This window comes from Talpa europaea (assembly GCF_964194135.1).
Source record: "Talpa europaea genome assembly, chromosome: 12".
In the NCBI taxonomy this organism is placed as follows: domain Eukaryota; kingdom Metazoa; phylum Chordata; class Mammalia; order Eulipotyphla; family Talpidae; genus Talpa; species Talpa europaea.
In genome coordinates, this window is record NC_140079.1 from 22,362,937 (window position 1) to 22,389,658 (window position 26,722).

The window sequence follows — 26,722 nt, forward strand, 5'->3', positions numbered from 1 at the left end:
AATCACACTCTGCAGTGAGTTAGAAGGAACCCTAGCTATTATTCTGACATGTCCCTCACCAACCCCCAACATTTCCCAGGACAGCATCCCTTTCAGGCAGATGGACGCCTAGCTTCTGCTATGAGCACTCAGTGACAGGATTCACAAAGCCACCAAAGCTTTTGTTGAACAGTCTTAACCATTATGGTTTGTTATTTTGTCAATATTGAGCAGAGCTTGATTTCCATGTAATGTCCACCTAAGCTGTATATTTCTCTCTAGCAGCAACTCAAGTATCGAGAAGTCTTCCAAATGATGAAACCAGATCTAGGAATAAAACAGCTTCCCTCTCTATAGTTTCAACTATGGAGTTTACAGTCTCCCCCCTCCACATCCTTTCCTTTCCAAGAGGTAGACCCTGACCCAGTCGCTCTATTCATGAGTACTGCTGATTATGGCATATCTGTTTCGGTGCCCTGGGTGTCTGAAATAAGGCCACTGAAATCATTACTGTCCATAATTAACCATTTGGCTTTGTCCAGGCTTGTCTGTCACAGGCCTTTGGAAGCTAGAAAAAGGAATGTGTTTCCAAGCAGCCATTTGATTGCCTCGATAAAGCTGCATTCGATTTCTCAGGCAGGTTATAAGCTCTTCATCAACTGTGTTTCTGAAGAGAGAAAAACACAATCGTTTTTCCGATAGACCTGCATCTCTCTCACACACAAAAGGGTACACACAAAAGCCTTCAGATAATATAACAAGGTTTTCTTACTCATTTAAACTTTTGATTAGCATTGATGTCAAAACTATTTCAGTAGTCACAATATAACAAAAATGTAATTTCCTTAGGTAATGCTTTGGTGACCCACAACTGTAAATATTCAGCCAACCGCTCCTATCAACATGAAGATGCCTGCTAATTTTTGTGTTTTTCCAAGATGAGTCATAGTAAATTAGTCCCCAAGTTCTCTTGTCAGTCTCCTGTCCATCATAGCAACTTAAAGGTCAAGTCCACAGAACCACCTTTTAATAAAGAAGACTTGCAAGTGATTTCAAAAGACTCCTTGGAATCTGATTCAGAAAGTGTCACTCAAGGGATTAAATCCCAGTCCAGACTGGAAGGTCGAATTCAAAACAAGGACATGGAGGCTGACAGCTTAGAGGAAGAAAGCCTTGTCCAGGAAAGTCTGAGTGAGACAGAAGAGGAGGCAAGCAGAAAAGCTGCACAGAGGGCCAGCAAGGACAACCTGCACATCCAGGACAAGGGCGCAAATAGCAGGTGAGGACTTGGTTTCTGTAAGATAGTAGTAGTGGGTTCTAGAATGTCGTGTTGAATAATGACTAGTATGGTCTCAAGTGATTCTCATAATGAGCACCTTGTGAGAGGTGGGTATCCCTCCTGACAGCTAAGGACATCTTGGAGCCAGGCTTTTTGTCTCATTCATTTTATTTTAAAAAATGCAAAAGACAAGAATATTAATAAGAATGTTTGTATCTTTACCCATATTTTCTTTCCATATCCCAAGATCATTACTGTTCTGACCTGACCTTGGAGAAATCCGAGCCCATTCCTTGGAGTAGGTGGTCTTGATTTGGTCCAGGCACTGCTGTTTAGCATACAATTTAGAGTAAGTCAGAAAACTCTTTAGCAGCTCTCTTTTTCTCACCTGTCAAATGATCCAACTTTAGTATCTCACAAGATTCCTAGGAGTGTCTGGAAAGTATATTCTGAGAACAGCATCCTTCCAAAGCTACCTCCCCCAGCTTCTGTAATTACATGGAGATTTAATTTCTATTCATCAGTATTTATGGGGTGTTAACATTATGCTCTGACTACAAAAAAAAATAAGAAAATATAAATTAGGGCAATATTATTCAGTTTTAATGAAAATATAATTATGATGGAAGAAGTGAAAAGCTATTGATTAGGAAAGGATTTTAGATCTGAAAGAATTGAGTACATATACACAAAAACTTGAAATCAAATGTTCATAGCATTATTCATAAAAGCAAAAAAAAGAAGTCCATCAAAAGATGAATTGATAACAAAGTGAGATATTGCCATACAATGGAATAATGTTTGTCAAAAAGGGAATGAAGAACCATTGGATGCTACCACATGGATGAAGCTTGAAAACATTACGCTAACTAAAAGAAACCAGTCACAAAAGACCACATGTCCTACAATGCCATTTCTATGAAAAGTCCAGAACTGAGCAGCTCCACAGAGATAGAATATAGATTATTGGTTGCCAGCCGCTGGAAGTGAAGAGGACTATGACTACTAATGGTTTTCCTTTGGGGATGATGAAAAAATTTTAAATTTATCAGAAGGTGATAATTATAAAATGCTATGAATATACTAAACCCCACCAAATCATATACTTTAAAAGGGTAAGTTTTATGATATTCATACTTTAAAATAAAACTTTAAGAAAGGGGGGCATACTATAAAGGAAATTACATTGGTCTGAAGCAGATCAGCTGAGTGCCAATATTGCCACTAACTAGTTGGGTGACCTTGGCCAAGGTCATTTGATCACTCTATGTGTGTTTCCACGTCAATAAAAATGGGGTAATAGTAATAGTTACCTTAGAGATATTGTGAGGCTAAAATAAATTAACATGCATAAATTACTTTGAACAGTGACTAACTTTATAAGTAATATGTTAGATTTCTTTTTTCTTTTTTCTTTTTTTAATCAGAGGTAAATATATTGAGGAAAGTTTATGGAAAGGCCTAGAACTTAGGCAGGCAGAGTTTTAGAGACTGGGTATGAATTGGGAAAAAAGGAACAAAATTCAAGTGCCATGTGTGGCCCACTGAGGAGCCCTGTGTGGTGGACAGGAATTGTTCTGAGTAAGAACTGGATTGTAGGGGCCACTGTAGAGCACAAAAAGGACATGAGATCCGGAACTCAAATGACTTTCCCTAGGAATATAGTCACTTCTGAGCTCATGTGGGAACCAGGAGTTGAGTCTAGTCTCCAGTCTTTTTCTTTCTTCTTTCTCTCCTTTCCTTCACTGGGAATATCAAATTGAATTGACCACATAGGCTTTTTAGAGGCTCTCAGTGTACACACAAAAGTGTCTGCGGCTGTCACCAGCCATAGTGCTGAGGGCAGAAGAAGAGCTTCAGCCTCCAGCAGGCCTGCCTGACCTGGGTTGGATATGCCAGGAAGAAAGAATGCAGGTTCCTGGAGGAGCCATGAGAGGAAGCAGCATGCAAGAAGATTACTCTGCACTCTGATGCACTTTGAGTTAGCAGGCAACACAGTGGACAAAGAAGCTACCTACCAGATGCTAATGATTACAACAAGAAGAAAAATATCTCTGAAATTCACTTAATTCTTCATTGTAATCCTGCAGCAAGTGCTGATATTCCCATTTTACAGACAAGGAAGATGACAAGTAACTTGCCTAACACCATAGTGCTATGAGGGGATGTCTGTTGCTTTGTGTTGGTCTTTTTAATTCTAAGCTAAAGTTTTAAAATTCTAAGCTACCAAAAGGCACAGAAGAAAATATGATATAACCTTTGCTGCCATGTTTGTTTCTGATATGTTTTTTTAAAAGCAAAATACATCCCTTCTCAAACCTATTCCCCCGTCTTCCTCCTCAGAAATAATCAGTACTCTCAGGTGAGTGTGTATCCTACTTAGCAAATGTTTATGCATTTTCTTCAAGGGTAATTTTTAATTAATGGATACAGATTGGTAGGTAGGTAGACAGACAGATGAGAGAGAGAGGGCTAGATAGAAAAATTGTGGGTCTCCCCGGTGGCGCAGCAGTTGAGCACTGGGTTGCGAAGCTGCCCGCAGCCTCTGTAGCGCTGGTTCAACCCCTGGCCATTGGGTGAGGATCCCACATGGTGCGCAGACCTCTCCTGCTGCCCGCTGCTCCCCTCAGAAGTGTACTTCGTCAGTCTGCCTGCTCTGCTCTCCACTCTGACTCTGGTGAATTCTCTCACCCTCCCGCGCTTCTGACTGTACCCAGTGCTTGTATAAATAAATAAATAAATCTTAAAAAAAAAAAAGATAGAAAATTTGTCAGAACTTGTTGACATACTGGATATGAAGGAACAGGAAATGCCAAAGATTGTTTTAAGATTCTACTAACAGCAGCTAGCACTTATAGACTGCTTACTATCAGCCCACTGCTGGCTAAACACTCCATGCATTATCTCATTCCACCTTATGGCAGTCTGGTAGGCAGACACTACGATAATCCAAATTTAAAAGTGGCAAATGAGACTTGAAGAGTTTATATTATACCATTTATTACATCTAGTGGGTGGTGGAACAGAAAACTCAGGCTCTGTGCCGAGCCACGTTTTTATCATAGCTCTAATCTAAGCGAGTCATAGTCTCCTAAGTAATAAGTGGTTGTAGTTTTATTTACAGAAAAGGGGCATCAGGAAGGAAAGATTTTTGTATGTACTTTTAAGATGAAAAAAACCAAAGCCAGAATCCATTAAGTGACCTCATTTCCCCAATGTCAAGTTTTTCCTTTCAAACCAGTGCTCAGGGACCTGATGTTTACCCTGTTCTTTACCCAAGGACAATGTAATGCCACTCAACTATGTCAAAATAAAGAGTAATACTTATAAAACCCAAAATGATGGTTAGATCTTAATCTTCTGATTCAGAGATCCTTAAATAATGCTATATTCCAAAGACTGAATTGCCTTGGAAATTTTTAATGATAGACTATGATCCCCAAGGTCAGATTAGGGGAAAGCCCTAGCAATTGTGTACTTGTGTAGTGGCTCATACATTGAAGATCAAGAGGAACAGTTCTTACTACAAAGGCAAATAGAGCTGAAACATTTAAGCCAAATAACGCCTCTAAAATATTCTGGTAAGGTTGGCTATTGGGCCTTTTCGTCTCACTTTAGTCTTAGAAACCTTTTCTGGGTGTCTGGTTGTTTGGAGCTGAGTCATTTATGAACCTTGAAAGACAAATTGATCTCAGGCTCTCAATATGAAATTCAAGTAGCTTTCATTTCGGAAGGTAGATGGCATTCTGGGAATTGTAGTTCAAAAAAATTAGTCAAAGCCTCATTTTAAAACCAAGGAAAATCTCTTTCTTCTTGCTTTTACAAGCAACTATTTTAAAAGCTGCCTGACAAATCACTTGAGTCCAGCTCTTATGTTTTGATGTTCCCAGAACCTCCACAAAGCAATTACTCCCTTGTAGCTCACCAAAGTCAAGCCATAGTTCAATGTATATAGATTAGAGAAAACCTTTTACTTAATGGAAATTGGAGCAGCATTGACTGCAGTGAATGAGTCAAGAGTGGAGAGTGGATCTTCATGTGATAATCCTTAAACCCCACTCCAGAACAAACCTTCTGACACTCAGCGCTCAAGAAGAAAGAGATCAATGTAATTCCTAGAGCATCAGAAATAACCTCTTCAGTCTTGGGGCTTTCTGAAACCTTATACATTAAAAAAAAGAAAGAAAAAGAAAGCAAAGACAGCGGTATAGTACTTAGTATATGTATTTAATAAGGTCTTGTTTACAAGAATACTTACATATAATTAGCTACCATTTGTAGAACCATTTGCTTTATATCTACTACCACATGTATCCTTACAAGAGCCTCTTAGGTCAGCATTATTATCCCCATTGTGCGGATAAGGAACCAAGGCTCTGGAAGCTGTGTAGGTGTTATGTAGCTACTCTGTGGCAGAGCCAGAAATTAGACTGAATGAACTCTCTCCTAACTCCAAAGCCTAAGACTCTACTTATAAGTATCTAGCCAGGTGATCAAGAGTTGATCTGATCAAGGATTCAGTTTCACTAATTAGCAAAAATTAAAGCTACAACAGCTTCAATATGGACTGAACTGAGGTCTCAGTAAATATGCATGCAAAATTATAAATTTTAGTAAAGTAATAGAAAATTTTAAAGGATAGTGTGTCTTGTGTCCTTGTAATAAACCAATAATGATTTCATCTTCCTTTGGGTAGTAGGTCATAGGTGCCTGTATTCCTTAGCACCTCACCTGGGAAACAGAAATGATTTTCTTCATTGAGGCCTGTAGGTGTCTTCATTTCTTATCACTTGGGAACTGTCACCTTTACAAAGAACCCATATTCTCTCTGATAAACGACCTTTTGTCCAAAATTACTGGGTAGGAGTAGACACAGTGAGGTGTTAAAAGTTAACTTCAGTATCCCTAATTATTTGAAAGGAAGAAAGGGATTCAGTAATAATCTCAATTTTTGTGTCATGGTATGCTTTTTTCCATCTCAAATCCTTCCATAGATAAGATTTCTCTTAATAATACAAGAATCAGATATAGTAAGTGATGGTTTCTAGGACTTTAAGAGAGCAGTCCTGGATAACCAGAACAGATAGTGGGTAAAGAGAGCCTTAGTAAAGACCAAAACTCAGCATTTTCAGCATTTCAAATTTCCCAGATTATTTTCTAGAACACATTGGAAATATTTAAGCTGAGGGTGCACTGCTTTCTCTCATAGGTGTTGTACTATCTTTTTTTTTTTCTTTGCACTATTTGGGAGAGTAAAGAGGTCCAATCTTCTAGTATTGTGGAAAACATTCTGAGAGCTTTCAGAGGTCAATTTTCATTCCTATCAGTTTGTTTCTATTAATCCATGTTGATTTCTATTGACTTCATTAGATTTTCAGTTGAAAGCTATTGGTTGGCCAACCTCTACAAATACTTTGCACTACATAGCTATTCTAGGGGGTTCACAAACTATTTGGGGAACAGCTACTAGTGTTTTAGTTACTTATTTCTGATCATATAGGAATAGCTAGATCTGAGAAGAAGACTTTTGTCATATTAGTCATTTCTGCTTTATGTTGATTCACTTGCTCACAAACTATGCTGTAGTTAAGCCCTAGAGTATTCCTCAGAACAGGCATGATGCCATCGTAACAGATGAGCAGCCAGAGGAAAAGTAAAGCATGTGTGTGGGCATGAATTGTGTCTATTAAAGGCAGAATCCCCGCCAGAAATGCTAAAGCCACCTGACTCCAGGGACTTGCTGCCCTCAGAGACAACCACGTTCCTTTCTGGCTTATTTCAAAGCTGGGATGCATTACAGCATTAAAATAAGTAAATAAATAATGAATTCAAAACCACACCAGGTGTAATTTAAATTTATATCACCCATAATCCTGTGAGTTTATCAAGAGGACTAAGAAGATTGTAACCAAGTTACTAAAAGGATTTTTTAATGCATGACCTTTACTGTATTCATTTATTTCCATTTCCCGATAAGTCTGAAAACAGGAAGATTTGATGCCTGTAATTTTTGAATGCATTGAATTTAAATGCTTAGTTTCATATACTAGATCCAGCCCAACTAATAGAATAACTTACTCTTAGAGCTCCTAAAGTTCAATCGGAACCCCAGGTCCAGAGTGAAGCGCAGCCCCCAAGTTCACACAGCTGCTCAGTGGCAAAATCTTGACTAGGTATCAAGGTGTGACCATTGCTTTCCCCATGACATAAAGCTGCCTAGCAAGTCCAGGGCTGTTAACATCTGGCATTTAAAATACAAGAAACTATCTAAAGAGAAGTCACCTAGAAATTTTATGAATCTGGATCTCTGTCTCTTAGCCATTGTTCCTGGAAAAAGAAAAGGACACCCAAACCTTCCATGAAAATTGTAAGCATGAACACTGCAAACCTTCACCGAGTGAGAGGAAGTATGTATCAAAGTACTCTGTCAAACAGCATTCTCCTTAAAATAATTTCACTTAAAATAACCTTAATAAAAGTAAGGCAATAGAAGTTTACATTGCAATTACTAGCATGCTCTCTTTAGAAAAATTATTTAACTCATAGATTGCCCATGAATCAAAACCAGTACTAATAAGAAATTGGGGCAAATATCTGTTACTTTGTAAACATAAATTTGTTATCAAAGAACTGTGGTGATGGTGCATGGGTGCTTTGGAGAAGGAAATTCTATGGGGACTCAAACTGAGGGGGTGGGGGAAGCAAATATTATCAAAATAAATGTAAAAAATGATAAATGTTAAAATAAAAAAAATTAAAAGAAAGTTTGATTGGAATTATCCAAATTATGTAATTGCTGTAAATAAAATTCACTAGGTAACAACTCAGCCCCTTCACTGTAGACAGCCTTTGGCCTTTGGTTCATTAAACAGCCTTTTTTTTCCCTTGTAAATACTCTTTTTATATAAATGTTCATATAAAAATTAGCAGAATACCTGCATTAAAAGAAATTTTCTGGGTTCTATATAACCTCTCCAAAGTACTTCAATATATTTGTGGAACCATTTTATGTCATACTTGCAAAAGTGATTTTTTAATCCTTTGGATTTATTTCATTTATTTACTTAAAAGCCTTTGATAAAAGGATAAAGATGAGCAGAGAATTCAGAAATCCTTGGAAACAATTGTCAGTTTTATAGTTTCTTAAAGAAGCATTAAAAACTTTACACTTAAACAGAAATTGAATTTGCTGTTCATAAGCATAAAAGATTTAATGGCATATAAATTGGGAATAATTGTTCTGTTTAAAAGGATTAATTCAAACCTAAATCAATAATAACATGTGCAGTTTCAATTTAACGGCCTACTTAAAATAAAGTGGCAAATAAATAACAGCTAAATGATTAATAGCAATGCTTTTATTCACCTCCTCAACAGGCAAAATGGCCAGTTATTGAATATTTTATTATGAGTGCAAAGGATGTTAATTGTACTAGAAACATGCTCTAATTTTAGTAATTTTTTGATTGAATAGTATACTGAATATGGGTTCTTCATTAAATGGAGATTTGATTTTATTTTGTTTGAAGTTGTCACAGTAAGCACTCAAATGGGGTCCATTAAAGCCAACAAATATCATGGCACATGCACATGAAACCATTCTCTCCCTCCTCTTCCTCTCTGCATCCATTTCTAACCCAGGTATCTCAAGAGGAGACCTGGCATCTGTTGTCTGAACAGTAACAAAAGAACTGTGTGCTCATTGTCTGCGTAACCTTTCTATCAGATGGGGAGGAAAAGAGGTGCATATTTGGTGTGCAGATGATTACTGGTGAAGGAGCCCTTCATACTCATTTGGTCCCAGTGTGCTGACCTGGCCCATACACGACAATTGAGCTTCTTAGCATGCAAGCTCAGTACAAGGGGGTCCTTTAGTATCATGTCCTATTTCAACCATTACATTTGTTCCTGTGAAGTATTACAGCTCATCAATGCTCATGATTTTGCAAAACATAACCTCCCATTTGTTTCAACATCAGGTTTCCATCTAGAAAGGGGAAATTTAAAGTCATTGCAGGTGTAAGTAGTGCAGCGTATTTAAAGCTCTTTTAGAAGAGCTGCATTTCCAGATTGTAACCTTGTATATATATTCTTAGACTTTTTCTTCAACAAGTGGTTCAAAAACATTTTTCCCAGCCAGAGCAATTCATTTTATCTGATGTATTTCAAAATCCTCTATTTTCTATGTTCCCCTTAAAACACCAGTGTTTCCAGTAGCACGTGCTATTATACCTGTGGACATTTAAGAATGGGAATCTGTGGAGGTTAGAAATCACAGCCCTTTCCAAAAGTCTAAACTAATTTTCACTCTCCTAGGTTTATCATGTTCATCATCTTTCAGCAGTCCTTAAAAGATATCTCATCATGCAGAAACACTGCCTCTCTTAATCCTATTTCCTAAATTATAGTTCAAACAGATTCTCCACACTGCTTAAGTCATGACACAGTATTGGAGTTTTTAAGATAAATGTTAATTCCTTCAGGTCACCAAGGTGCCACTTAATGTAGTGCATCACAAAGCAATGTTGTGCCGTGGAAATAAGTTAAGCTCCAGGGAGGAAAGAATCCCTTGAGATCGTCAGCAGGAAGCACAATACACAATCACAACACCCAACCGATCATAACACTTAGCGCACAAAGACCAGTGACGGAGTCTGTTTTGGGCCCTCATTCTGTGTCAAGGCATGGTTCTAAGCATTTATATATATTCGTTTGCTTTATCCTCTCCAACATTATTATACCCATTTTATGGATGAGGATGCTGAGCCACAGAGAAGTGAAGTCACTTGCCCACACTCCTGCTGTGACTTGGGACACCAAGAATTGAGTATAACACAGTCTGAATCTACAACCCTACCCCTGAGACACTCTGCTGTGCCATTTCCCTGACACAAAATACTCCATGTTATTCATAAAGATGGAGCACCACAGAGACCCCAAGGAGGGTCTCTGACCATGACAATGGGCATTATGCCATTATCAGTGGATGCTGGTTAAATATGATCAGCCAGTATGACCAATGGAAGTCAGGGAAGGCACTGAAAGGAAGGAAGCCACTTCCTTCAATCACTGAAGACTAACTACGTTTTTAGAATAGTGGCTATTCCTTATTGTTTCCTTTGTGAGTTCATTGCTGGATCTTGGAACAACAGAGTTTGAGATAATCATCTAGCAACTGAATCTGGAAATAGAAGATTAACATTTTCAGTGGTAATAGTCTTCCTATTTTAAATACCCATTACATCCTGCATTTCTTTATGCATCAGATTCATAACATGGTCATTAAAGTTGGTGCATAAAGCCCGTCTTCCTCACTAGCAGGCAAGCTCTATCAGCCTGCTTCCATTTTATTCACCACTCTATCTTCAGCTCTCAGTCCCTGGGGAGCTACCCAGTGCTATTCGCTGGCTGGCCAACTGACTGATGGACAGATTTATTAACTCACACGAGGCAGGCCCTCGCCAGCGCTTGCACAAACAAGGAAGAGGAAGAGCTGCACAAACAAGGGCCACTTCATGGGCCAGGGCCAGGTCCAGAGCAGACCTCCAGATGGCCACCTGTTAGTTCTGCCACCTTGGGAAAATGATATCTGCTCTTGTAATCTCAGTTTCTTCATCTATTAAATGGGTATAACAATTGCACCTCCCTCATAGGGTTCACTGGAGATTCACCATACGCTTCCATAGGCTAGCATGCAGTCCTACTGTGGTGTTGTCCCAAAGTCAGCTCTTCACATCCCACCCATGACAAAGGGGTGGGATCCTTAATGGGACAATGTGTCACTTTTAAGATCGCCAACCTCTGCTTTAGTGCAGAAGACTACCTGTTCTAAAACTTTGCCCTCAGAGACCCTATCACCTCTGTAGATAATCCCTTACTAAAACTATCACCCTGGCTATTCAGAAGTACATATGTCTTACTAGAAGTCTCACTTTCAAATTAAATCCAAACTCTCAAGCCAAACTCCCCCAGAGTTAACCGAACCCTTCAAGATCTCACCTCTGTTCAACTTTCCCTCCTCTCACCCTCCATTTTATCCATACAGGATTTGTTCTTAGAAGCCCCACATTCTCCTCCCTTCTATTCTTTTACATGCTGTTCCCCAGGCTAGCATGCCCTTTCTGTCCTTAGGTGTCAGCTAAGCCACCTCTTCAGAAAGCTTTCCCTGCCCTCCCAAGGTTGGCTGGCCCCATATTCCCATCTGGATACTCAGCATCCCAGCATTAAATGGCTTATTTCCTTGCCTGTATGCCCCTTTAGGCTGCAAGTCCCCCACTGTATGTCCCTGACTTAGTAAGTGCTCAATAAACATCTGAAAAAAAATCAGTGAGTAAGCAAATGAAAGAGCAAAGTTAAATGCACTTTTTTTTTCAGCATATTATAGATACAGGAAAATACCTATATTTTCCTATTTAAAAAATCTTCATTAAAAATTTTTATTTTTATTTGAAGATGTAATTGAGATACTTCTAATTGTTTTCTTCCCACCTAAGCAACTACAGTTGAAATTTATGTTTGACTCAGTACAAAATAAGCCCTAAAATCATTTACCAATTTGGCTCAATGCAAGAAGCTCTTTTCCATGTTTAGATTCTAATTTATTGACACTTTTTTTTTTATATTTTACATCATTGCTCATTTTTGTACAATGTATGCGCTTTCTCCTCCCAGGTGTAGTCCCTTTAAAATTCCCACCACCAACTGACATTGTTTTTAAAATATATAAATCTAATGCTAGATTTGCACTGACTGCAATACTTTGAGAGGCTAAGTTACTTAAGAAACATTCATTGACTCCACTGCCCACCGGCCAATTAAGAGTAAAGACAGAGGTTAGGGATAGAAGAGTAAACCCCTTTCCCAGCTGCCCTGGCCTTAACTAGGTGGAGAAGCAAGATTACCAAAGTGAAATAGGTGCAAGTAAGAGCTTTAAGAAACATAGTCTCATTTTGATTTTTATGCAATCCCAAGAAATAAACAATAAGATTTATCCCTACTCATGCATGAGTGAAACTGACTCAGAGATGACACGATTTACCAGCTGATGCACATACAGGTAGTGACAAGCCCAGAACCTAAGCTCAGGTCTGTCCAGTCCCCAATCTAGACTGTACCCAGCTGGGTCACTCCCTGTGCCAGATCATACCCAGTAACCCAAAGAGCCAAGTGAAAGGCAGGGCCAGAAAGCGCCATGCGTTCACATGGGAGAAAGTGCCCCATCAGAGCCCAGATCAGGTGCCCTGGCGTGGGGAGGGGACAGTGAGACATACAGCTCCACACACCCTTTCCTGACAAATGTTACCATCTCCATAGAGACATTTTGCTGGACGAGAATATTACTTCTCTTTTCCACCCTTCCTGGGTGGAAAAGGAAGAACATCCTCTTCTAAGAAGTTTTCCATCTTAATCTATGAACTAAAAATTCAAAATGACAACTGAGCAAGACATGGGAGCTTTGGCTTTTTGCTCCAGTTCTTGCTTTCCATCTAATCAAAGAAGTCTAGGTCCACATTAAGAAGAATAAATTAGCATTAGGGGCACCATTAGTTTGTTTACCCAGCATAAAATTATGTCCGCAGTAAACGGGAATATCAAATAGCATAAAAAGCCTAGGTGATTTACATTTTCTTTTTGATTAGAGGATTGCATCTACTGTACTCAAGGAAGGAAAATCTCTCCCATTTAGCTTTTGAAGATCAAAGGGGCCATTAAATATGCCGTATTACCAGGGTTTTTTTTTTTTTTTTTTTTTTCATTTTTGGTTAAGGCTAGGCGGTGCTTTACAAATTGAGATTGTCCTGGGAAAAGGGGATTTTATTTGGGGCCCTCACACTGATTATAGACTTCGTTCATGTCCCTCTGGCAGGACCTCATGCTTCACCTTTTACTTGACCAGGGCTAAAGTGCACACTGACTTTTGGGTTATCTGCCCAACAAGCAAGCAACTGTGAGCCAAGAGCCCTTCAGCAGCTACCACCGGATTCTAAATAGCGGGGATCATTCTGTAGTGCCGTCTTTAAGATACACAAAGGCAAAACAAAGCGAAAAGTAAAATCACCGAGCAGGAGGGTAAAACTATGTAGGTATTCAGCTGAAATAAATCTTGCTTCCCATCATCCCCTGAAAAGAGGGCAGACTGAGGCAAATGTTTTTGCTTCAGATGGCAGTGACAACATACTTCCTAGATAAACAGCCCAATGTGTCTGTCACCAGCTGAAGTGTGAAGTCCATTTTATCTTCACCAGCTGAAAGGCTTATGGTCTACATAAGTAATAGCATTGCTTGAACCTCTGATTCCCTGGTTTGGCATTATAGATATTAACTATTTTTCATTGTTTTCTACACTTAGAAATTAACTTTGGGCTTCCCTGGTGGCGCAGGGCTTAAAGTCTCAGCGCTATCAAGCTATCACCAGTCACTGCCGCATGAGTTCAATCCGTGGTGAGGGAGCTGACCCATGTGGCTCAGCAGACCTCTCCTGTATGACCCACTGCTCCCCTTAGTGTATTTTGGTAGATCTGCCTGTTCTGCTCCCCACTCTGACTCTGATGAAATCTCTTACCCCCCAGACCTCTGGCCTACACCCTAGTTCTTGTATGCATAAATATATAAAAAGAAATTTTAAAAAAGAAATTAACTTTACCCCCATTTTTATTCAATTTTCCCATCAATTTGGTTAGTTAAAACCAAGTTATGTGTAGGGCCTCCCTGATGGCGCAGTGGTTGAGCGCTGGGTTGCGAAGCTGCCCGCGGCCTCTGAGGAGCCGGTTTGATCCCCGGCTGCTCCCCGGCCACCAGAGGAGGGTCCCACATGGCGCGCAGACCTCTCCTGCCGCCCGCTGCTCCCCTCAGCAGTGTACTTCGGTCCTTCTGCCTGTTCTGCTCCCCGCTCTGGCTCTGGTGAATTCTCTCACCCTCCCGCGCTTCTGACTGTACCCAGTGCATGTATAAACAAAACAAACAAACAAATAAATAAATAAAAACATACCTCTATAAAAAAAAAAAAAAAAAAAAAAACCAAGTTATGTGTAGCATTTAGGCCTAATGCGGGCCTAGGTTATACCTTGAACATAACAATGGGATGAGGAAAGTTTTAGGAAAAAGTTTGAGATTGCTTTCAAATAAAATGATCAACTAAATACAATGAGTAAATCTATTTCGATTAAGAAAATAATCTCTTTTCTGCTTTGGGCAGCCGACAACCAATAGAAGACAAATATTCAGACCTCCGATATGACCCCAACTGGAAGAATAAGAAAGAAGAGGTCCAGCTGTTGACCATAGAAGCCCTGCCCGAATCTATGGAGAGCTCAACAGAAAATCTGACTCTGGATCCTCTCTACCCTTCGAAGGAGACCTCAATGGTGCTCTCAGCGGGGAAAGGCGAGCAGAAGAACAGCCCTCAGAGTGTGGTCTCCTTACTTGGCAGTGAATTTGTAAGCCCAAACTATGAGCACAGAGCCCCCCACCGCAGCCAGCCATTTTCCGAGCTGAGTGACAGTGATCTGGAGGAGTCCAGCAACCTCTCTGGGTACTTGAAGAGTTCAAGTTCACATAATGAGGTTTTCCTGCCAGGATCACGTGGTCCTCGGCGAAGGAAGTCCAAACACTATTTTGTGGAAAAAAACAAACTGACTTTGGGATTACCCACTCCTAAAATGGACTCTTACCTTCAACTTCACAATAGAAAAAGGGGCGAAACTCACCTCGAACAGGTATGTACGTACATGGTGGCTACTTAAAAATCTCTCCTGAAACACTAAAGTGGAATTTGCCTTTGTTTGAAATGGTTGGATATCCTTTGGGGGGGATGATGTCACCATAACCAGCTGGTTGAGCAAACTAACTCCTGCACCCCAGACCTTGCCCCTCTTTGACAAATCAAGGGAATGAGTCCCCAAATTCTTAAGAGCAAAGTGAAAGCCGTCTGTGTACTGTGATTGCTGATAATCCATTATCATATCCAAACTGTTTCCATTCAAGGAAATTCATAGAATTTTCAAAAACTGCATACTCCAGTAGACAAACTGCAGGACCAAGGGTTTGATTCCTTGAGGTATCTGCCTTCAACACTGGTGTTCAACCTTGGTAAATGCCTCCAAAACACTGGTGATAACATGATATATCAGGAATAACAACTCATCTCCAGAAGCGATTTTTCAATTCAGATTCTGCATGATGGTAGGAGTGGGGCAGGCAGGGTTTAAAACATGGGTTATTTTTTTGAATTATCCAAGTGATTCTATTACATTTCCAGCTCCCATTGATCATCATTGCACTGTCCTTTATTATCCTGTGCAAATGATGTGATAGAATTAATCCTTAATCTCTCCATCTATAAAACTAGAATACTCAGTGTCCTCTCTTTCTCCTCTGATCATGTTAAGGATTAAATTCTATCCTAGATGGTGGGTACCAGTTAGCCAATAAACTTGAATCTGTTTCATGGACCCACATAAAGATCATGTCAGTCTACCTCCTAGTGGGTACATTTATGGAAACAAGCATTAAGATCAGTGCATCCATCCCCTTTATTGAAACAACTTGCAATTCATCAACTAATGTGGGATCATTTTCAGATATGAGGCAGGGGGTATTGCATTAAACTGAAGCCTTCAGAACTACTCTAAATCCAAATTGGTATTACAGGTTTCCCTTGGTATCTACAAGTAAAGTGTCACTATTTGGTATCATTTGATAGGTTATTTTGGAATGTGGGAACCTTGAAAATTATTCCATATAAATGAATATTAAGAGTGTACCCCTTCCAAAAAAAAACCTGCCAAATCACACCACATAACACTGTATTTTCAGATGGTGGGGAAATCTGTAAAGTACTTTAACCTGAACAAACTCAAAAGATTTTCTGATGATATAAGAAAGATGAGGTGGATGACCTCTTGTGATTTTTCCTCTTGATTCAGCATCTCTCATTCTGGTCTTAAAGAATTATGGCCTCCCTGGTGACGCAAGTGTTAGTCTCAGAGCTATCAAGCTATCACCAGCCACTGTGGCATGAATTTGAACTCCGGCCAGGGTGCTAAACCACATGGCTCAGTAGACCTCTCCTGTCTCCCCCACAGCTCCCCTCAGCAGTGTATTTCAGTAGATCTGCCTGTTGCTCCCCACACTATCTCTCACCCCTCCCTCTGCACCTCTGGCCTACACCCCAGTTCTTGCATGCATAAATGAAAATAAATCTTAAAAAAAAAAAAAGAATTGTCACATCCTTGCCTTTGTAACTAATAACAAAACAAAGGAATGGGTGTAGTATATTTGGCTGAATTATCAAAACAAATAGCTAGTTTAAAGCATTTTTGACATTTTTTACTAACTTTGGGTGTTACTGCACTTCTTTGTTTCATAAAACTTATGTGAAATTTTGAATTTTGCTTGACGGCTCATTTAAAAATATAAAGCCCAACAGTCCGATGTGTGTGAAAATGTTTCTAGGTACTAATTTCTTTCATGTTAGAGTAATATTTTTTCATTACTTTTAAATATGTTCTCAATAGAAGCTGATCTAGAAACAAATAATGAGGCCAAAGGAAATAGTTATATTTCTAGTAATAAAAGGGGAAAGAGCTTTATTATAAACTCTCTAATTGCTGATTTCTTAAATGCTAATTTTTCTTAGTAGTTATAATTCAATTTACTAAACAATATTGGGAAGAGACAAATGTCAGAAATTGCTTAAGCCTAATTTTCATTATGCCAAGGAGGAAACTTTAAAGTATTTTAGGTTTGCTCAGTCTAAGCTGGAGAATTATTCTTTAAAGTGGCCATTGACCTTGTCCACAGATTCTGCAGGATCAAATGTCTAAGGGATGATTAGTTATTGTACTCAAAATTGTTTTTTCATTTTCTGACATGCATTTCCCTCATCTTACTCCTATTCTGTTAAAAAGGAGCAAAATTAGCTTGATCTAACAGGGATAGAATGATATATGTAACTTGTTTTATTGGATTACAGTCAGCAGCATAAAGTAATATGTTCCTTTCGAATTATTATATATGAAATGTATACAGGTCTTTTCTGCTAAGACCAATTACATGTTCCCTTATAGGCAGAAACTATGCTTTATACTTATTTACAATCTTCAAAATAGCTAGGGATTTGTCCTACTTGTGTGTGTGCGCAGAATAACTCCTGTTTAGGATCATTCATTTCTTTGTAATATCAAAAGATTAGAAACTATCCAAATGTCCATCATATGGAGAGTATGTAAACAAACTGCTATATCCACATAGACTATACTAGAGCTGTTAATCAAAAAGTGAGAATGTTCTTCATAAACTGTTATGGAAAAATTTAATCAGGATTAAGAGAGAAATAAAAGATGTAGCACAATATATACCCAGTATTAAAAAGTGGGGAGGAATAAAAATATACATAATATAAATTTAAAAATCACTTGTTAGTAGGTATGCATAAAAAACTGGAAGACTACATAGATGGTTTATAATGGGTGGAGGGGGCACATGATGGGAGCTCAATTTTTTACATTGCACTTCTTCATATCTCTTATTTTGGAACCATGTCTATGAATTTATAATATACAACATTTTGTCATAACCTTTGTAAATGCACACCCCTGGTTCTCAGTCACCAAAATGCATGTTATGCTTCTAAGTAATGGCTCAGAGTAGAACTACTGATTTCTGAATTGCTGCACAACCTTTTTGCCATTTTTCATATATCTGTTGATCAGACAGATCATTGTCCATCTTGGAAAAATTACCTCCGAGTCCATCACAGATCTTAATCACATGATGTGTGAAGCAAGGAGTTGATGTGAAAACTCACACACGCTAGAGGGCACCTAAGTATCACGGTCAGCCAATAACTTTGCTGGTGAATATTCAGCGCTTGCTTATATTCATGATTTGTTCAGTAGCCACAAGTATTTGTCTGAAACTCATTAGAATTTGAGTCAATTTATGATCTACCATTAAAGGAAATTGTATCTTGGAAAATGAGCTACCTTTCTATCTTATTCTAATGTAACTTTGAAGACTGATGAGAGTGAAATTTAGTATGGGCTCAGACAAGAGCAGTAAGTGCTTTATACATACTATTCTGTTCTTTCCTTGTAATGTCCTGGAAAGAAATGACAGATGCTTAGCAATGAGACCATGAAAAGGTGATTTCAATCACCTATATTGTTGAATTCTATAGAAAATCCTATCTAGAATCTACCATTCATTCTGAGAATCAACACCCCTTTGTAGCTGTCAATGAGAGGGAAAGTCAGTCAACAAACACTGAGCACCAGCTAGTGCTAGATACTCTTCTCTGTGTAGGGGTGTAACAGTAAGACATGCAGAGCCTAATCTTTTTTTTTTTTCAAAGATTTACTTATTTTTATACAAGAACTGGGGTACAGGTCAGAGGCGCAGAAGGGTGAGAGGATTCACCAGAGACAGAGCGGGGAGCAGAACAGGCAGACGGGCCTGACCAAAATACACTGGTGAGGGGAGCAGCGGGCGAGACAGGAGAGATCTGCCGCGCCATGTGGGTATATCCCTGGCCGGCAGGGAATTGAACCCATGCTGCAGATGCTGCGAGGGAGCTTACAGTCCTCATATATATCGCAGGCATGAAACATGTAACAAAATAACTGTAAATACTGATAAGCCCTCAAAGGAGTCTGAATAAACTTTAATAAAGTAAGCAGGTGGGGCTGTCACTAGATGCTTAGGGAAGGAATCTGAGGAGCTGCCTTTCAAGTTGAGATGGAAGTGGCTGAGAAGGAGAAAACTATGCAAGATTTGGGGGCAGAGTTTTGGTTTGCCCCCACCTTGGGAACGGTACCCTCTCATGGAAGCAACATGATACAGTAAAAGAAAAAAAATCAAAACAAAACAAAACACTGGTATAAGAGTCAGACAAACCTGGATTAAACCCTGGCTCTCCACTGCGAGGTGGTACCGCTTACTGTATAGATATTTGAGCAAGTGACTCATTAAACTTTATCTTCTTCATCTATAATAGGGGGTCAGCTTATGCCTTAAAGGCTATTGGAAGAATTTATACAAAGCTCCTGACACGTGCCAGACACATAATGGTAATTATTATTACCACTGGTATTCCTTAAGCCATAGGAAAGAAAAGAATCCATGCTGGGATTGTGTCCTTCTAAACAGCTTTTTCTTTCTTCTTTTAGGCAACAGTGGCTCAAAATGAAAGGGCTATGACTTCATAAGAACAAAATGTAGTCAAAAGAATAGCCTCTGTGTGCTGTAGTAGGCCATTCTATGGTATGACTCCTCAACACTGTCCACAAAAGGGGGTAACATCACAACCACCGTGCTACCTCTTGAGGGTCCCCAATCAGCCCAACACTGACCTGACCCTACAATCTGGTATCCAACTCAGCCATGTTTCTTTAAATTTGCATTTGATCTCGGACATTGTTTCAAATATTTATACTTGGTGATAAGGAAGGTAGGAATAATCTTGGGATCACATATTTGATACTTTGATTTGGAAGTTCAATGTTGTATCACAACTCTTTCCAGTTAATCTTCTCTATTGCCTTCCCAAGGGTTCTTGGATTCAAATCTGATCCTACTGATCAGCCGCTTCTTGCCATTACATTGCTGTTCAAGTCCCTGTCAAGTCAACATAAAACTCTGAGTTGATGTGAGACAAGGCCCTTTGCAACACCCCCACCCCTCGCATCCTAATCTCCAGCTACATCTGGAACTCATAGCTCCCAGACTCCCAGCATTTTCTCCAGGGCCCCTGTTCACGCTGACAGGCCTCTCTCCCTTGCCTTATTTGTTTGGAAAAAACATTACCCTCTTTCTGAGATTCAACTCTGGCCTATGTCTTTCTGAAGACTCTCTGAATGGCCACCCTCCCTCATGCCAAGCACCCACCATAGCTCACACAGTCGTACATTTTCTTATGTGAGTGTGTCTCCCCCTGTCTTATCTCTGAAGGAGCCTTGTCTGGCTCCTCACAGAATCCTGGGAGCCCAGCATGGACTAAACACTATCTGACCACATGGTGAAGGGATATCATCTTTAATACACTGTTTTGGTCCAGAATGTGTTTAATTTCAAAATGAAAAAAGACAAAAGACTAACTAGAGTCTGTGCTGCTGACTTCAATACTGGAATTTGACACTAAAAGATCTGATTGAGCCCCATTATTATTAGAGTCATCCGTTACCTTTGACAAATGACAAAATCTTAAAGAGCTTTGTTCTTCCCAGTCAGAGGGAGGTTACACATTTGCCTTCTACCGCAGACCCAGTATGACTAGCACGACCAACTGCAATACTGAATGTGAAAGCTTTATGTAATTATGTTGCTCTACATATTATACTGTATTTATTATTGAACATTTGATTCAAATTTAGTCTCCTAATGGATAAGATTAATCTCTGACCTATTGCTCTCCTTTTCCACGGTTTTGAATTTAATGAAACTTTTAGTTGTCTAAGAATTAAATTTCACCTATATTTAAATCATGATCTTTTTCTAATTACATATAGAATTTTTTTTATTGAATTACTCTAGCTTGCTGGTGTTTTTGAGCTCCACCTTTCATAGTGTACTTGTAAAATCATCCTATAGAGTAAGTACTCTGTGAATGTGCATTGATTCTTAGATTTTTTTTTTTCATTTTGCCCTGTGTAACCACAACTTAAGTAAGAGCACTTACTTATGACAGCAGAATTTAAATTGAACTTCATGGTTTTTTCCATGCAAGACATTTCTTAGGGCACCTTTCCTGTATGCACTACTCAGCACTTAGTTGCTTAACTACCGATTTGTACGATCTATAGATGATACTTCATCAAGTCAACATTATCGAGGGATTCCTGAAAAGAAAACTTGTTTTGTAACTAGAGCAAGCCCTTTTGTAAATCAGAATTTCAACATACTCATTTCAAAGGACAGCTTTCAAACTCATGCCTGGTATATCTGGTATACCTGATAAATCTTTAAAAAAAAAGATTTATTTATTTATAGAAGAACTGGGGTGTAGGCCAGAAGTCAGGGAGCAGAGAATGGTGAGAGGAATTACCAGAGACAGAGAAGAGAGCAGAACAGATGGATTTACTGAAATACACTGCTGAGGGGAGCAGCAGGCGAAGCAGGAGAGGTCTGCTGCACCATGTGGGCCAGCTCCCTTGCCAGGGATGGAACTCAGGCCATATGGGTGAAAGGGCTGATCCCACCCTGATTAATTCTGTGCTCTATCCTACAAGGCTCCACAGCACTATCTGTATCAGTCAGGAGCTGTGACCATGGGACCACTCATTGCTCCTTTATTAAATGCCAGACTGTTATGAGTCTGTGAGCACTTTATGCTATTGTCAGTGCATCTGCCCTTTGGGAGCCTCTGGTTTAGAGAGAAATAGACTTGTAAGTGGTCAGCACCAAGTGACAGATGCTAAACTAGACATGCCTAGTCCCAAAGGGACCCAGAGGAAGAAGTGTTCCTGTGTGTCAAAGGATGTTTGAGAGGCTTCACAGAAGAGGTGATCATTGAACTGATTCTTTAAAAAGTAGCAGGTAACAGATGGAGGTGGACAGGGAGTCTGTGCAATGGTATAAAGGCCTGGAAGGACTTTATAAAGTCAGGTAAAGCCTGCAGGCACCCCTCTATACTTTCTATTAGGAACTGGTACTTAGCCAGTTAATCAAATAAATTGCTTAAAGCCAATGAGAAATAAGGACTTGGAATATTTGATTTTCACTTAAAGTATATAAATATGCATGTAAATATGCATGAATTCACTAATCTTTTATCAAGCGAGGGGCGAAGGCCTTTTCTGTCCCTGTGTAGTCTATTGATTGGCGATGGCACTGTCTTCCCCCCATTAGTTTGAGAGATCGATGAGTTCCACTTTGGGTTTCTTGAAAGCAAAGTGAAAACATACAACACCGTTGGAAGTGAGCTAAGAACATCATCTGTCTAGATTTGTTTGCCTAATTTCTCTAGTTTGCCTAATTCACAGTGCTTCCTCACACACACTTGTTATTTCGCCATTCGTTTTTATTGAATCGTTCTAAATTGTAACTGAATTTACATGAAAATAACAAAGCCCATTCATGCTTGGATTTCTCCAAATGATCTAATTTTTTAAGTGGATCTCATAATTTTCACAAGTAAAATAGAAATTTGCTTTTGGGAACAGATGTATCAGACTCTTTGGAAACACGCAACTCAACTGGTGGAGACAGAACAAGGCAGACTAGGGAGCTGTCCACCTGCCATGAGCAGTCAGCTGCGGGCAGGAGTTAGGCTGGCTGAAGACAGAACTGGGAGGTGCTACTTAACCCTATGAGTCAGCTAAGGAGGAGGTGGATGCTGCCACATTGGATGTGATTAGTTGCGAGAGTAGGGATGTGGGGCTTTATGCCAGAGGAATCAGCAGCTACCTTTCCTGGAGGCCCTGGCATGTCATTTGAAAGCCAGGACTCTCAGAATATGGTCACCACACCAGCAGGATCATCCAGGAGCTCACTGAAAAAGCACATTCTTGGTCCCCATCCCAGGCCTCTTGCATCAGCAACCCCAGTCTTAACAGCCTCCAGTGATTGTGATACAAGCTCAAGTTTCAGGGCCGTTGTGCTAGAGTTAGGCCTTTCCTCTAAATGATGTGAGTGGTGGAGGGCTGCTAGTGATTGAACACTAAATAGTGACCTTCCAGAGGCCACACTCACATAAGCTGAGTTGCTTGAGGAGACTTCAGGTTGCTGGCTAATCAACATTCATTTAGGTTATACGAGACATTTCTAAAATCTCTTTCACATTCTTGAAAACAGCTAATTGCTTCATTCATTTGCATATATTTATTAAGAGTTTATTATGTGTCAGGCATTGTCCTAGGTACTTGGAATACATCACTGAGCAAAACAAAACAAAACCTGAGCCCTCGTGGGACTAGCTTTCTATTAGCAGGAGATGGACAAAGACAAAATAGATAAAGTCGTGTATTAGTGGGTGATGTGAGTGCTGAGGAGAGCCATGAAGCAGGGCAGAGGGACAGGGAGTGGTGTGGGGAGAGGAAATTACAATTTTAAATAGATCAGGAAGGAAGCAAGAGAGCCCTCACCTCTCTGCAAATATTTGGGGGTAAAGCATCTCTGGAAAAGGGAACAAACAGCAAATGGAAAGGTTTGAAGGTCAGTGGAGACCCAAGGAGAGAGGGAAAAAAATGGAATAATCTAATTTCCCCCTTATTTTGTTGACAGTTGACTGCCTGGTTTCAATGTAAACCACAACTCTAACCAGATCAACAGATTACATGTATTCGTGCAGATGGGGAGCTCAGTGAGCAATATAGAAGGATCTTTTTCACTCTGTGATATTTGATGAGTACGCATGTGCCAGGCACACCACAGATCAGACAGGCAATGTCCTGGAGCTGTGCAGCACCAGAGCCCCACACAGAATTGGTACCCCCTCCTGCCTTCGTGAGACTTACAGTCTAGAAGGGAAACACACACACACAGTCACCGGGGCAAAACCTGTTACTAAGGGAAAATAGAGAGTACCAAGTCCACATGCTCAGGAGCATCCACTGTTAACTCCTCTGGGGTATCAGGAAGGCTTCCTGGAGGAAGTGATATTTCAGCTGAAGCTAGAACAGTCAGTGAGAGTGATTAGAAAAAGTGAGGTAAAGAGGAGTTTCCAGCAGTAACAGTGTATCTATCATACCAGTAGAACTGAAAAGTATAGTATAAAGAGAACATGGAGCCAAGGCTGAAGAGTAGCAGACACAGGCCCTTATAAACCTCTGAAGTTTAATGACAGTGGAAAAGCATGGGAGGTTTTTTAAGCATGTGACTGACACATAAATGCTGGAGTGCTTTATAAACTTGAGTAACTTATGTGGATAATGGATATAAAAACAACATAGCTCGGGCCTCCCTGGTGGCACAGGGGTTAAAGTCTCAGTGCTATCAAGCTATCACCAGCCACTGCAGCATGAGTTTGATACCTATCCAGGGAACTAACCCACATGGCACAGCAGACCTCTCCTCTCTCACTTGCTGCTCCCCTGAGCAGTGTATTTCAGTACATCCACCTGTTCTGCTCCCTACTCTCTCTCTTGTGAATCCTCCCACCCACCACACTTCTGGCCTACATCCCAGTTCTTGTATGCATAAATAATTTTTTTTAAATCTTTAAGGAAGAAAATAACATAGCTCAAGGATTCAATGTCATCAAATTCTTACAAAGCTCATATACACTAAATGCATTCTGAAATGTCCCAAAGGAATGGAGAAAATGGCCAATGGCAGGACCAAAATATATCAGTCCTGTGTTTGTCTCTAAATAGCAGGATAATTAATACAAATCACCAGAGAATTAAAACAGCTGGGCTAGCCAAGCTGACGCCGGCAAAGGCCAACTGTATTGTCACGTCTCCACCTCCATGCCGGCCATGGGGAAGGACAGGCTGTCGTGCCGACGTCAGCCGGCACAAACCCACAAGGAGCAAAATGTCTCAGCACCAGGACAGGGAACTAGTACTGCTGATCCCTCATTAGCCAAGGTAACAAAGAAATATGCCCCCGAAAAGACAGATTACACAGCAGAGGTGCTGGGACGACAGTAAGAAAACGTGACATTAAACATACATCAGACTCTGTGGCTTATTTTAATTCAGCTACATGCTAGTCATCACTACCATCCAGGAATGAGAATACCAAGGAAACTGAGGAATTAACATGGGGTCCCCCACAATATCTACACACTAGATAGGATGTAATAAAAAACAGTATCAAGAATAAAAAGGAGCAAACCCCCCAGGGGCTGGAGAACTTAACATGCTGCTTATCTGCTTTGGTGTGTGTGTCTGTGCAGGACGCCCAGATTCACATAGAGTCCGTGGCAAAGGCATCGACTTTTTTCATGATGCTGAATCTCTAAGAACCTGATGAGTTTCTCTGAGAGCGAAGTAGCAGCCCAATCTAGCTCAGCTATACTCAATCTGAGTTGCTTTCCTACCTACAAACCCTCACTTCAAAGCAAGGAACATAATGTACAATTTTTTAATGGCTCTAGACCCAGGCACTCAGGCTCTCTGCTCTGCGCCTTACCTCAGTGTAAACACCTAATCAAGATTGCCTGTGCTTCAACAATAGCAGCCAAATGCAATTCGAGAACCACAAGCCTTTGAAGTCCTCCCTGCAAAGGCCGGTTTTCTAGTCTGGGATAATGACATGCCATGATTGCTGTCTTTGTTGTATCTTTTCAGTAGAGAAGCAATTATAGGCCCCAATTTAACAGAATAGACATTACACAGCTTATGATGCTCAAAATGCAATTTCATTTGATCATTTTCTCGATTTGATTGGTATTAATAGAATGGTTCACAAAAAAAAAAAAAAATAGCTGGCAGAGGTTGTGTCCCATTCCACTTTCAAAGAGATAATGTAGAAGTATGCTTTACTTGCTCAGAGACTCTCTCTGGGGTGATTCAGGCACTGAGTTCCACCAAAACAGCCTGTGGCTAGAAATCACATACATCCAACATTCTCTGGGGAAGGAAGCACAGGACGATGCATTTTTAATTTGTAAACTTTTTCCCAGAGCTACCTAAGGGATCCCATTATTGTCAATCAAACAATTGTAAATGGAACAATCGAACAATTGAAAGCCTGAATTAACTAAACAAAATGGCCTTTACAAAAAGCCAGAGAATCAGACATCCTAAGAGCAGATCTAGGAATAAGCCAAATTCACCTTCTCCCAAGTTCCAGACACTGCCTGTTTGCAGTTTGAAAAGGATTATTTGCTGGCCAGCTTAGAGGGCTCTTTAGATTATTTTTGCTCTCGTGACCTTCATTTCTCCTCCAGGACAAAGTTGATTTTTCTTTTCAGTGAGCTATACTCCTTTCTCATTTGTGACAATAGGGGACTGAAATCTTGACAATAATGAAAAAAGTTGTAAAAGCTAGTATTTTTATAATCACTAGTGCTTCCTGAGCCAGAACTGGGAAAGGTAGGAGTTGAAAGCACAGAAGTGTTTGGACAGCAGCATTTACAGTTCTAGATTTCCCATTTCTGCACAAGTGAAGCCATTTCATGGTGGTGTGGAGCCTCTCCATCGGTGCAGTAGGGAGTCACCCAAACCTGTGATTATGACCCTTTATAAACAGAAAAATCTCAGGATTTAAATAGCACTGTTTGTTCCTTATATTAGCAGTGAAGATTCATGCATTAGAAAGTTTTATTTTCATTTTTTCCCACTTTCAGATCAAACTTCAGGTATTGAAACTTCCAAATAGCCTATTTGCTTACCCTTTGTATGTGAGGATGTATAGCCACTGTATATGAGCACAGATGGGAGTTGAGGTCGAGAAAGGGTTACACCCCAAATCAAGGAACATGTCTTTACCAGAGAAGCCACATGGAATGATAAGGAATGAGGTTCTCGTCACTGCCAAGTGCTTGCTTTCAGCAAATATTTCGGCTTCTTTTCATATTGA

General features: G+C 39.9%; 1 protein-coding gene across 4 annotated transcripts in view; it reads left to right on the plus strand.

The window, feature by feature from the left end:
* Window positions 1-917: 917 nt before the first annotated feature.
* JHY (junctional cadherin complex regulator) overlaps window positions 918-26,722 on the plus strand; it is a gene marked incomplete at both ends in the record, with an annotated part of 48,351 nt that continues 22,546 nt past the window's right edge. For all 4 annotated transcript variants that reach the window (XM_084248840.1, XM_084248842.1, XM_084248841.1 and 1 more), the window contains 2 exons: window positions 918-1,258; window positions 14,454-14,973. In XM_084248840.1, the coding sequence (XP_084104966.1) occupies window positions 918-1,258; window positions 14,454-14,973 (861 nt within the window). The remainder of the gene's footprint in view (window positions 1,259-14,453; window positions 14,974-26,722) is intronic.